The sequence below is a fragment of the Helobdella robusta genome (genome assembly GCF_000326865.2).
Source record: "Helobdella robusta unplaced genomic scaffold HELROscaffold_71, whole genome shotgun sequence".
In the NCBI taxonomy this organism is placed as follows: domain Eukaryota; kingdom Metazoa; phylum Annelida; class Clitellata; order Rhynchobdellida; family Glossiphoniidae; genus Helobdella; species Helobdella robusta.
Window position 1 is genome coordinate 259,965 of NW_008705401.1, and position 13,573 is coordinate 273,537.

Sequence of the window (13,573 nt, forward strand, 5' to 3'; positions counted from 1 at the left end):
CGTGTTAATTTTTTATACTATAAACATTGTTTTGGTCAATGAAATGATTTTAGATATAAATTTTAGAACGGGATTGTGTCAAAATTGTATTAATTTTGTATAATCCTGGTACTGAATAAACCTTGTTTTGTATAATCCTGGTACTGTATAATCCTTGTTTTGTATAATCCGTGTTTTTGTATAATCCATGTTTTGTATAATCCTTGTTTTGTATTGTATGTCTCGAGTTACTTTTAAGTAAATGAAATTTTCAGAAAGGAGACGTACGTATCTTTTAGTATTATGTATCATATTGTTAATAATAACCATAGTAAGATGGTACATATTACCGACAAAAAAACCGGTCGGTTTGTTATCATCGTCGAAAGGTTTGGTATTGCAAGAGCAAAGTCTAAATCAGGGATTCGATAAGGATCGATTTGATTCGGCGATATTCATCAACGGGCCGAAGTTGTCTCGGTTTGAAACGAGAAAAGGCAGAGAAAAATCACTAGAATACGTTAGGTTGATGTTTGCTAATGTGTTGCACGATTGGCTGGTTGACTGGTTGATTGGTTGGTTGGTTGGCTGGTTGGTTGATAGTCTGATTATATGCTTGATTAATTGGTTGTCTGATTGGTTGATTGATTGATTAATTGATTAGATTATTAATTAATTGATTGATTGAATGTTTGATGAATTTTATCCGATTTGTTATTTATGTCAAACAACCAAACTAATTGCAAATTTAACGTTTCAAGGAAATATATTTAATGCGACAATATACGCATAGAATACAATTTATTATTTATATATTTTATTTTGAACAATCCAATCAACAAACAAATCAACCAACCAATCAACCGATCAACCAACCAGCCAACCAACCAACCAACACCCAAAAACAGAAAAGAATATTCGAAATCCTTCAACTCTGAACGAACGCTCGAGGTCGACGAACAGCTAGACATGGACGACAAACCCGCCGACTACTACCTCCATCCAGGGCTCGTCCCTCCCGAAGTACATTTTCTTTGGTGTCAGGGCGGTGATGAAAAACCAAAAAAAACAAAATGGTTCGAGTACAAACATTATCTGACTGTTCTTAGCAGTCTGAGAACATTCCATCCAGATAAGGTTCACTGTACTTCATCTGAGAAGATTAAATTGGTTTAAAAACTTACTCACTCATTCACTCACTCAATCACTCATTTATTCATTCAATCATTCACTCATTCCTATTCATTCCTTCTCAGGTGTACATGCATTTCGAAGTTTATCCGGAAATGGACCGAACAATCTACAACCAATGGCTGGACGAGTTGAAGAGAGAGTACCCCTGGCTTTACGTGCTCAACATGACGTCAGATCAGGTGGTCATGATGATGATGATGATGAAGATGATGATGTTGATGTTAATGATGACGATGATGATAACGAAAATGATTAATTTAGATTTTTATTTAAAAAACCGATTCAGATCGCGAAGTTCTGCTCATCTGACGATCGATCCTCTAAACTGAGTGTCATCTTCGAACTTCTGAACGAGTGGGGTGGGTTCTTCGTGGGCGAAAATACTTGGATGTTAAAATACCGACCAACCGATAGGAAACTCGACTTCGATTTCGCCTTTGAACTCGATCCGGATGGCACCTCGGACGGTTACGTCATGATGAGAGCCGGTTTCTACGGAAAGTTTCTGAAGTTGCGGGAAAAAAATTTAGCCGGTAATAAATTGAGTTATCCAGAAGACTTTTTAGTCAACTCAATTGAGGGCTACGTTAAACCGATTGCAGTTTCACCACCGAAAAAAGATTTAGAAATAATCGATCCATCTGCATCCGACACCGACACGGTTAGATACGAATCCAGTGATAACCGCAACAAAAATCTCGAAAACAACGACAGCAACAACAACGACAACGACTACTACAAAGATATAGAAACCAGCGACGACAGAGGCGACAAAAGTGGCGACAACGTCGTCGACAAAAACAAAACGAGGCGTTCATCGTGCTTCAAGATCCAGCAAATCTACCACAACGAACTGCTGAGAAACAGTAGCAGATGTGTGGTTGTGAAGGGGGGCACGTACGATTCATTCTATCCCATGGATATCTGGCAGATGGATGACCCGGTGGGCAGACTCTGCCGAAAAGTGTTCTACGGATCGGAAAGAATTAGGCTTCCCATCCCAAAGTTCGGGATTAATATATTAAGAAAAAAAAATTAAAAAATATATTTATAGCGTAATGAATAAATATAAATATCAACATCGTAATTTATTACACTATAAAAATTATAGTGAAATAAATAAATATAAATAAATATATTAAATTTATATTTGTTCATAATTATCAACGCCAAACTAACAACAACCGAAACAACAAATGATCCTGAAGTTAAAAAAATTATAGAGAATAAATAAATTACAATCTGATCCTGAAGTTAAAAAAATTATAGAAAATAAATAAATTACAATCCATAATTAATAATAATTATTAATTATAATTATTCCTAGTTATGATACCCTGGTACCGAATATTGGACACATGATTTGGATAGGCGGTCGAGAAATGGACTATGTCTTTTACCTCAGTGTACTTAGCATGTTATTCGTAGCTAAGGTTATCTTAATTTTTTTTTCTTAAAAGGTGGTGTTGGGTTTGTCAGATTTTTTCGGCGGGCTTCAGGCGAGCGATTGATTGTATCCTTTCTATATTTCAATTTCAAGTTTATCAAAAAAATTTTCCGAGTCACTTTACGAGTTTGTAGCACAGTTTCAAAAGTTACTGCTACTATTTCTACTACTTTGACCACTACTGCTGCTGCTACTATGGCTACTACTACAACAACTATTATTATTAATATTAATATTGTCATTATTATTATTATTAGTAGTAATGAAATAATAAAATAATAATAATAATAAAGTTGGATGTGGTGTACATACATGGAGATATCGAGCCACCGGGCCCTCTGTGGAAAGAGCTGATGACGTTGAAGCAGACCAAAGATAGGATCAAATTTATCACCAGGACTCAGCCTATGCTCGTTAATATCTATGGTGACGTCATTAAGAGAAAAATGATGATGATGGTAGTGATGATGATGATAATAATAATAATGGTACAATGATGGTGACACAATGATGACGATGATAAAATGAAATAACGGCGATGGTTAATTTCCAAAATACTGTTAATATGTGACGTCATGATGACGTCATCGGTGAAATTTCCACCCAGATCTATCAGGAAGAGGTGGAGAAACATTATTACTCATTGATGAGCGATCTAATTCGAGTCGACCTGATGATAAAATACGGTGGTGTTTATACCGATACCGATGCGATATGGGTCAAACCGCTCAGCTACGCCGAACGCGGTTACGAAGCTGTAGCCTCTTACGACTGGATCGATTGGTCGTGGCCGTTTCAGGTACGTTCCATTAGGATTAGGGATGTGCTGTTTTTTGTAGTCGATGTCGGGTACATTTCGCTAAAATTAGGGATGTGTTTTTATGATAGTATCAGTGGTGTTTGTGTGGACTTCCTTATATTTCTCGAATCAACCAATTCATCGGCTAGTTTTATAAATGCTATCATCAAAATTTAGACATACGCGTGTGTAATTTCAATGCACAACATCAATATACATGTTTTTTTAAATATAAGTTTAACTATTCGAGTAAGTATTATTATTCGAATAAAAATTTCCAACCGAATCCAGGATACCGTCAACTTCGGTATATCGTACGGAAAAAGGAATGCACCGTTCTGGAAAATCTTTCGGAATTCAATGAGAAAGTTGTACAACAGTGTGCACGGGTTTACGGGAGTGATGATGCCCTACAAACTGCTGGAGAAATATCCGGAGTTGCTAAGGATCGACAGGCGATTGTCGGTTAGTCGACCGAATGTTTGTAACTTTTGTCAAAGAGGTTTGTTAGTTAAATGGTCAAGTAATTAATAAATGATGAAGGAATGAACGAACGATTGAGTGAATGAATGAATGAAAAAAACGAACAAGCTCACCCCGGAAAACAACTACCAACCTATCACGAACAGGTGATCTGCTACCATTCAAAATGCCACCCAACTTACTTCCCCGGCTACCACAACGAGCGACAGGACCACACAAACACCAACAGCATCCCAAACTGGCGCAAGGATGTCCACGCCTTCCACTGGACGCATCCCAATCCGACCGAATACTTCAACCGGACAACACTACTACACAGTACCGGCATATTCGCCGAACTCGGTAGGAATGTGCTTATGGAAGCCGGTTTGTTATAACGGTTACGAAGATGATGATGAAACGATGAGGATGATGAGGAGATAAAAGTTAAGATGAAAAAGATGACGACGAAAGTAAGAGAATGACGAAAAATGATAACAAGAAATCGAAGAATAATAACCAAATTAACTCGACTTCCGAAAACAATCATTGATATTTTTCTAATAATCATGTTTCAGCAAATCAATACCATTTCAAATTTTTAAATATGTCATTGTAATTCATTTTAAATTGTACATAAGTCCGTGAAAAATAAAGCAACAAAAATGTAAAATTAAACATTCTTCAAACACACACGCGCACACATACACACACATACACACACAAATACACATAAAACAGTAAACTTAAATTAGAACAGGTAAAAAGTAATAAAAATAGCCTAAAATCCTAATAAAGACAGATTTCAAAATTTTTTAAATTGTGCCTTTTTCATCATCACAAGGCAAATGGGGAAGAAAAGATTACTGACTAACAATAATAAATAATAATAATGATAATAATTACTACTGGTTTTAATATTATTATTTGTATAATTATCATCATCAAAATTATTTAGGAGTTTCGCTATTGGCTGCTGCCGTCGGCCTGGCCCGATTATCTGATCTGTGATTGGTCGATGGAAGGTTGAAGCCTAACTCCATTGTTTTTCTCATCCAGCATACCTTCATTCTATCCCAGATGGCCGACCAAGAGTCGAAGGCGGGCCTGACGTCTAGGTTGGAGAACCGGAAATGGTTGTCTACCTAAAATTAGGAAACGTCGTACAAACAAACAATAAATAAATAAAATTCAATGGAAAAAAAATCTTTTCTTATTAATAGTTTTTCCTAAGCTTGCGTTCGAACCTTGCCTCCGTCGTAGTAATCGATGATGTACCTGACATCTTTACCACACCTATCAACTATCCAGTCATGTCGATCGAACGGTAGTTCATATCTGTTTAGGTGGGGAGGGGGTGGTAGAAAGATCATCATCATCACCATCGTCGCCCTTATTATCCTCATCATTACATTCAGCACCATCATCATCGTCGTCATCATACCCCAGCCAGCTCCGGATTCTAGCTCTCGGCGAATACTGGGTAGCTTTCCCGCCAAAACTCTTCAATTTCGGGTTGTTGCATTCGCTGAGAATTAAAAAAATACTTTTAAATCTTTTGTTACTAAAGACCAAAAAAAAATTTTGAAAAATATATTTAAAATCTTCTTTCATACTTTTGCAAGAGAGAAGATATCTTTTTTCTAAACAAAATCCTACTAAAAATACACAAAAGTATGCAAAGAAATACAACAGAAAGAAAAACTCAAAGGTTAAAGGTCAATTACATACACTCTTCCAACATGAATACACTAAAAAATACCCTCCCAAAATATACAAACTCTGCATGCAGGGCCTCCCATTTAAGCACTTCCCTCCAGGCCTCTTCATTGTTGGCATTGTGTATCTTTATTATCACTCCCATGTCCTCGGCTTCTATGTCATCGTCTTTCCACCTCCAGCCTAATTGGGGATTAGGGAAAGAATAAATAGTGGTAATGATATGCAGTACATGGTATTAACTGCATTTCTATACCATTGGTGCTGTGTTATAATTGTGATATATAATAAAAAATATTAATCTTGGCTTTATAAAAAAATGTGGATAAATCATTAAACATATAAAAACTCCACCCTGAACACCCCTTCAATTCTGGAAATGGACTCACCCTTTCTTAGCATAGCATTCCAAAACATTTGTTGGGATGGGTAAAGCCAGGTTTCATTCTCTTTGTCAGCTCTCGGGATCGTTGAAACTTCCCTCATTGTTGATAATGGAAAGGGTTGGTCTGGGGCCGGCTGCTGATTAGGGGGTGGCATCTGGTGAGAAAAAATTTATTTTTGTTTGTTGTGTATATTTTTATTAAGTTAAAATGTGTGCTAATTAAATAAATTAGTTAACAGTTAAATGAAAATTAGTTAAATTAGTTATAAATTAGTTAAATTAATAAATAAAGTAAAAAATAAATAAAACTGGTTGAATGAAATAGTTTATTTTATTCATCCAACAGTCATCCACTCATCCACTAATTTATTTAGTAGATCAGAACAGAAATTATTAGATGTAAAATATAATTTTCATTTACTGACCATGTTGTTGAAGTTAATCTGCTCACTAGGATGTTTCTTATCAAAACCAGCGGGGCACTCACTGATGAAAATGTCAGATCTTTCGTGATGCTTCACAGGACATTCCCCAGCAGATCCGGACACTAATTTAGTAGAAGAATTATTAGAAGAATAATGAGTTTGATGACGTTTTGAATGATCAATTGGACACTTTCCTGGACATTTGCTTCTATCATTTGTAAAGATGTGACAATGTTTGGCCTGGAAGCCTAAATTTGAGTGGGTTTGAATGTAGGAGTTGGCCGCCTCCTGTGAGACCGTGGCGCCCATCTGCCAAATATGCAAATGAGAGGAAAAAATCAAATTAGGAAATTTAGAATTTATATTGAAATAATTAAAATTAATTAATCAAATTAATCCAAATATGACAAACACTTAATTAATTTATTAAATATTTAAGTGCAAACGAGTAAAAAAAGAACTTACATTTTAATTTTTAACGAACACGACCTTCTTTATTATCGCCGTATAAATAAATTTAAACTTTCACGCAATTATTTACCATAGAATTATAAATAAATTTCAATTATCTAACTCTATACATATATTATATATATATTTGACTCTAAGTATATCCATATAATAATATTTTATTTGAATAATTTATTATTAACGCAATTTATATATAACTGGTTAACTTGAAATATTGTAAAATGAAATGTAAAAAATATTCTTCATTCGATAGAATAACAATATTTGATATTAAATTGTTATTTTTACAAATTAATTTTTGTAAACATCAAAAAACATCTATAAATATGAATTTCTGAAAAGACTTCTTTCCAAAAAAATACTAACACTCAGAAACACTTCCACCATAGTTTAAGAACAGATGTATGTATATATTCGTTCATAAACCGTTGTCCGGACAAAAAGGGCTTTTGCCGTAAGTGGCACACATCTCTGTTATGGGGATGTGCGGAATCGCAAGCAAGAGATTTCGAAAGTAAAATTTCTCTCCCACCGGGGCAGCAGGTATCCGTACGATCCGGCGCCCCCATCCTGAAAATGAATGTAAAAAATTTTGTCTTTGAGTTGGGCCGATGTCGTAATCGGTGTTAGTCTTGGTGTGTCGGTCTGTTGTCTGTGTTTGTGTCGTTCCGTTTCTGTGTTTGTTTTGGTCTGTTGTCTGTGTTTGTGTCTGTCTGTTGTCCGTGTGTTTGTGTTGTTGATCGGTTGCCTGTGTTTGTTTCAGTTTGTTGTCTGTGTTTGTTTCGTTCTGTTGTCTTTGTTTGTTTCGGTCTGTTGTCTGTGTTTGTTTCGGTCGGTTGTCTGTGTTTGTTTCGGTCGGTTGTCTGTGTTTGTGTCTGTCTGTTGTCCGTGTGTTTGTGTTGTTGGTCGGTTGTCTGATCCCTGTCGGTTTATCCATTCGACTGGTTATTTGAATGATGGGATTCGATAGATTCGGTGTTCAACTATACCGAATAGGTTATTTGGTGTTCTGCTCGTTAGTTTGCTGATTGAATCGAATAGATATAAATCTAAAATATCGGTTTTAACTGCATGTTCGCTAGCTGGTCAAAGCAAATCAAATAAACACCTCGCGTTGTTAACCGGCTTATGATACTAAGTTGATTAGAGGAATGTTATTGATATCTTCTTTGTATTTACTGTCTTTTTTTTGTTAATCGAAAAAATTATTATTCGTTTTTTTATTTGATAAAAATATCGATAGATGGAAGTACTATTATTGTTGTCATCTGGTATTCCTAAATGTGTATTTGTGTTATGTCCACCGATTGTATTGAAATACAAAACTTCATCTGCTGTATTATTGTTTGGTGTGATTGATTTTATGATGTATCAATATTTATAATCTTTCAGACCTCATTTATTACTGTTGAAATGTTTTTAAGTAAACAAATTGCTTAGTTTTTATATTATTTACAACGGTTTGTGCGTACAAATACCTTCAGGCAGGTACACTGTACAATTGTACATTGTACCTGCATTCAGTAACAAATAATTAACGCTTTATTATTAACGAATGTTAACAATTAATCTCACGCTCATATAGGCACAAATAGACGCATAAAAACATACAAAGACATACAAACACACACAAAAACATACAATAAAACATACATACCACTTCAACAGCGACACATGAGATCATTATATCCCAAATAACCAACGCAATCAACTCGAAGATTATTTAACCATATACCTAAGAAAAGTCTGAAAACTCGACAAAATGAGCGATACGTCGTCTGGTTCTGAAAACATTCGACCGGCCGAATCATCAAAATCGAAATCCGCTGCAACTTTGGGTCTCTCTTCAAATCCCATCAACCCAATCAGCCTCAACAAATCGTCAACCACAGCGTCACCGACTCTGCAGTTACCGACCAAATCGACCAGTAGCGTTGCACCAAAACCGGATGCGAAGAAAGGCAAAGAACCGCCTAAACTTGATAGAATATTCGACATGATTCGAAACAAAGAAGTCGATAAATTGTCGAGTTTCATTGAAGAAAACCCGGGTTTGAGTAAAACTCTTCATTTGCTGGCAGACGAAGATAAACTGGATCCTTTGGCGGTAGCAGTTCAAACGCAGGACAAGCAAATCGCTACCATGATTATTAATATCGATACGGATATGTATTCGGTCGGTATATTACGTTTGCGTATTTTGGTATGTGCTAAGTGTGTATTCGATCGGTATATTATATTTGTGTACTTTTATATTCGGTCGGATGCTACACTTATCAAATGTGTATTCGTATTCTGTCAGTGTATTGTACCCACGCATGTTACAATGTGTCAATTTTATGACATTACATGCTTCAACTTGATTTGTTTCATAAAACAATGCCATACGCTGTATATAATCTAGAATTTTTATTTTAAATCCTCATATACTGAAAACCAATTTTTGTCTTTTACCGTTAAATTAATAATTATAACTTGTTACCAATAATTATTTTTGATTATAATATAATTATTATGTAATAAATTGATTATATTATTTGGTATCATTCCATCACGCAGCTAACAAATGCTCTGTTCATCTGCATATCTCAGGAAGCCTACGATCTTATGATAATAATATTGGATAGGCAAGAAGTCATAAAAGGGGTAGAATAATTTTGAAATTTTGGTCAATAATTATGGTTAATTGATTAATTATAATCATGAATATTATTAATTATATGGAAAATAAGATAATTTCCGAGTTACAGAGTCGAATTTATACTTATGGCGGCTCTGAGGTAGGCAATAACGGAATGGAGACCCTTAATTAATGACCCACTCAAAGTAAAAATTCTCCACCGCCAGCCCAAGGGAAATTTCCAAAGACTCCTTAAAAAATTCAAAAGCCTCTTTTTAAAATAATCCAGTATTCAGGATCGAATTTAGAGTTGTGGGAGGTGCTCCGGAAAAATAACGGAATATAGGCCTTTAATTACCACCTCAACATAAAACATTTTAAACCCTTTTTTTTAAATTTCAAATACTCCATAAAATTTAACAATGTAACATTCCTCGCATTCCACAGCAACAAGGAATAGAGGTGAAGGACGATTCTCACCCACCCTGTCGTACGAATGAGGGCATGTGGGTGGGAATTTGCGATGATTACCCTCCCTACGTCACCCCGCTGATGTTGGCCTGCGAGAAAAATAGTTTTCCCGCGGTCAAAATTTTGCTCCATTATGGTCATCGCTTGCATAAACCGCATTTGCCCGATTGCACCTGTCCTGAATGCGAGTTGGTTTCATTTTTTATATTCGAATTCACTTTTCATTGTTGATTGATTTATTTCTTAATAATTAGTTAATCAATTCACACCATCATCGCACTCATCATCCTCATCATCATCATACTCATCATTATCATCATCGCCACCATCATCGTCAGAATGATGGAAGACGTATCACTCATCGAGGCAAAAACTCGTTATACCGAATTCAAATGCTTGGCCAGCCCACCCTACGTCATACTGTCGACCTTTGACCCTTTGCTCTACATGTTCCGGTTAAATTCCGTCCTGAAAGCCGAATCTAAAACGGAGCCAGAATTTTATGACGAATATACTGCTATCGCAAATCAGTGCGCCGAGTAAGTACGTGTTGGCTGTGTGTGTGTGTGTGTGATTGTTTGTGTGTGTGTGTATGTGATTGTGTTTGTGTGAATGTGTGTGAATGTGTGTAGGTAACAACAAAATGATATACACTCATTTCTATCATCATCATCCCCATGATCTTGATCGCAATGGCACACACACAGCTTCTGCATGCAGCTGTTGAACCAATGTCGAACGAAGGTCGAGGTCATGATCCTCCTAAGCAGGCAGGTGGAGTTCCCCATGCGGACTACCCCCATGCCCTTCAATAGGGTCCATCAGGCTCTCGAACTGGATCTCTACACCTTTGTCACTAACGTCAATTGCCAACAGGTTTGGGGTTTTCCCTATTTTAAAATTAAAATCTTATAGAGAGAACATGAGCGTTGTTTAATTGTATTCGCAATCACATTTGCTTTTACCTCTGTTGTGTAGTTATATTATATTTAGTATCTTTCCTGGAATTAATACAAACTGGTTTGTTGATTGATTGATTGAGTCGTTAAAATTATAATATATATATATATATATATAGTATATAATAGACATAGACATAGAATAGAATAGACATGATATAGACATAAAATTGAAACAACGTCACACGTATGTACGAATGGAAAGATAGACACACAACAAACAAACAAACACACAACAAACAAACAAACAAACAAACGAACAAACAACACACTCAATCCTAATCTACAACGTACAAACTTCATTGAATCATTAAAAAGAGCTAACGAAAATTCAAAACGAGATAAAACATCATAATGGCACCCCACGCCGTTCCTAATTAGGTACTCTCCGACGAGTGGTACGGCACCGAATCGGACAAGCGCCTCCAATCTCCGTGCAGATTTTTCCTATCCTACATATTCAGAATTTTTACCCTACCCTTTCTTGCCCTGATTTATTTGGTTGCCCCTTTCAGTCCCGTCGCTGATAAGTGCAGGATTCCTGTTAACAAATTCATCAACGAAGCCGCATCTTTCACCCTTTTTTTGATTATTAATCTTATTGGGGTTTGTATCTTTTTTTTTGTTCTGTCTATTTGATTGGCTGGTTTTTAGTGAGTTTATTTGATTGGTTGATTTTTAGTGAATTAATTTGATTGGCTGGTTTACTGTGAATTTATTTGTTTTTTTTATTTCATTGGTTCATTTTACGTTGAATTGAATCTCTTGCGTTTGGTTGATTGTTTGTTATGTTAATTTGAGAATGCCTGTCAATCAAATTTAAACTTCAACCAATCAGAACCTCGTATCTGAGAGTCACACGACTCGAGGACCGCCTCCCTGGGTGTTCACCTATTATAACGTCATCCATATTTTCGCCATGTGGTACAGCAAACTCCGATACCTCTGGAAGCGTGGTCACCATGCATATTTTCAAAATGGTTGGCTGATTGAATGGTTGAATGAATGGTTGGCTGGTTAATCGATTGATTGGTTGGTTGGTTAAGTGATTGGATTGGATGATTGAATGAATGGCTGGTAGGTTGATTGATTGGTTGATTGATTGGATGGCTGACTGGTTTGCTAGCTGGTTGCCTGGTTGACACAAAACAGTTTGGAACCTTTTCGATACCATCATGTTGTCATTCTTCACGTTGGGTTTTGTCTGCTGGACACTGGCCGCCTACGAAATTGGAGTTGATCCGGACTCGGAGAACATCCCGCGGGAGTACTGGCCGTGTTTCGAGCCGCGTCTCGTCGGCGAGATCTTTTACAGTCTGGGATTTATGTTGGGATTTTTCAGGATTTTCTCGTTCCTTCAGTTGAGTCGGGCAATTGGTCCATTGCAGGTCTGATTGTTGTTCAGTGTTTGGAGGTTTCTAGAAATTACAGAGTTTATTGATGATACACACAATTTTTTTTATTTTACACTGAAAAATACAATTTAAACGCTGACTCTAACAAGAAAAATTTGAAATGAAATATTTTTAAAATCCCTCAACTTACATAATAACAGACTTTTAACATCATCAGCAGCAGCAACATCAACAAAAACAACAACAGCAGCAACAACAAAAACAACAGCAACAACATTAATTCCACAAGAAAGTCATCCCAAAAAAACAAAACATTCCACATCACTAAAAAATCTAGCTCTGTGTATTTCGCATGATTGTGGAAACACTCCCATTCCTTAGCATTATGGGAACTGTCTGGTTGGCCTTTACTGTAGTTCTCTACAATTTGTATCACTCCTACGCTAAAAATATAGCCGTCATGCCTGACGGATCGTCGGAAAAAGCGAGTCAGGCATACGTTAGTTTAGTTTCCGCTGCATCCTCTGTTTACTGGGCCTTCTTTGGCGATTCGGAGTCTTTGGCCCCCAAGGTTTTCTGTTTTTTATTTAGTATTTTTAATTTTTTATGATTGATAACTTAATTGGATGGCCGGTCGATCGATTGTTTAGCTTAGTATTTTTGGTTATAGTTTTATAGTTAAATTTAATATAATTTCATCACATTAAATCATTTCATTAAAATTTTATTCAAGTAAATAAAAAAAAACATATTTCTATAAAAAAATTTTTAGGTCGTGCTGCCAGAAATAAACTTGAGAGTCGGCAAGAACGCGGCCACCATCTACCACAAGCACGTTCTGACGCAGGTCATCGGTTCGATCCTCTTTGCAATCTTCCACCTCCTGGGAATCGTCATCCTCATGAACATGCTGGTCGCCATCATGAGCGATTCCTACTCAAACATTGTCGGACAGTCACTAATCAAATGGAAATTTGCCAGAACGCGAGTTAGTCTACTACTGTTACTGCTACTGCTGCTACTGCTGCTGCTACAACTGCTGCTGCTACAGCTGCTGCTGCTACAGCTGCTGCTGCTACAGCTGCTACTACCACTACTTCTTCTATAACTTAGAAAGTTTAAACGAAATTTATTTAAAATTTTGACAACGCTACTTTACAAAAATATACATCAAAAAACACATACGCTAAAAAAATCTCTGCGGAAAACCCCACACAGATCTGGTTGAGTTATTTGTACGAGGGAAGCACCCTACCTCCCCCTTATAACATCTTACCTTCGTCTAAA

The 13,573-nt window shown here is 36.3% G+C and overlaps 3 protein-coding genes across 3 annotated transcripts; 2 read left to right on the forward strand and 1 right to left on the reverse strand.

The window, feature by feature from the left end:
- Positions 1–4,405: 4,405 nt before the first annotated feature.
- On the reverse strand, positions 4,406–6,912 carry HELRODRAFT_115899 (hypothetical protein). The gene is made up of 7 exons (XM_009031243.1): positions 6,876–6,912; positions 6,411–6,719; positions 5,990–6,140; positions 5,663–5,783; positions 5,326–5,409; positions 5,129–5,219; positions 4,406–5,026 (listed from the first exon to the last, which is right to left on the reverse strand). Exons 2-7 carry the CDS (start codon positions 6,717–6,719, stop codon positions 4,832–4,834), a joined length of 951 nt encoding a protein of 316 aa, XP_009029491.1. The 5' UTR covers positions 6,876–6,912; the 3' UTR covers positions 4,406–4,831.
- A 3,093-nt stretch (positions 6,913–10,005) lies between these two features.
- Positions 10,006–10,887, forward strand: HELRODRAFT_89480 (hypothetical protein; the record flags this gene model as incomplete). The annotated part of the gene is made up of 3 exons (XM_009031217.1): positions 10,006–10,160; positions 10,311–10,502; positions 10,680–10,887. 3 exons carry the CDS (start codon positions 10,006–10,008, stop codon positions 10,885–10,887), a joined length of 555 nt encoding a protein of 184 aa, XP_009029465.1.
- Positions 10,888–13,112: 2,225 nt separating this feature from the next.
- HELRODRAFT_127166 (hypothetical protein) lies at positions 13,113–13,573 on the forward strand (the record flags this gene model as incomplete). Its single annotated transcript, XM_009031244.1, has 2 exons — positions 13,113–13,274; positions 13,505–13,573. Coding segments are annotated over 2 exons (231 nt in total), but the record flags the coding sequence as incomplete, so codon positions are not given.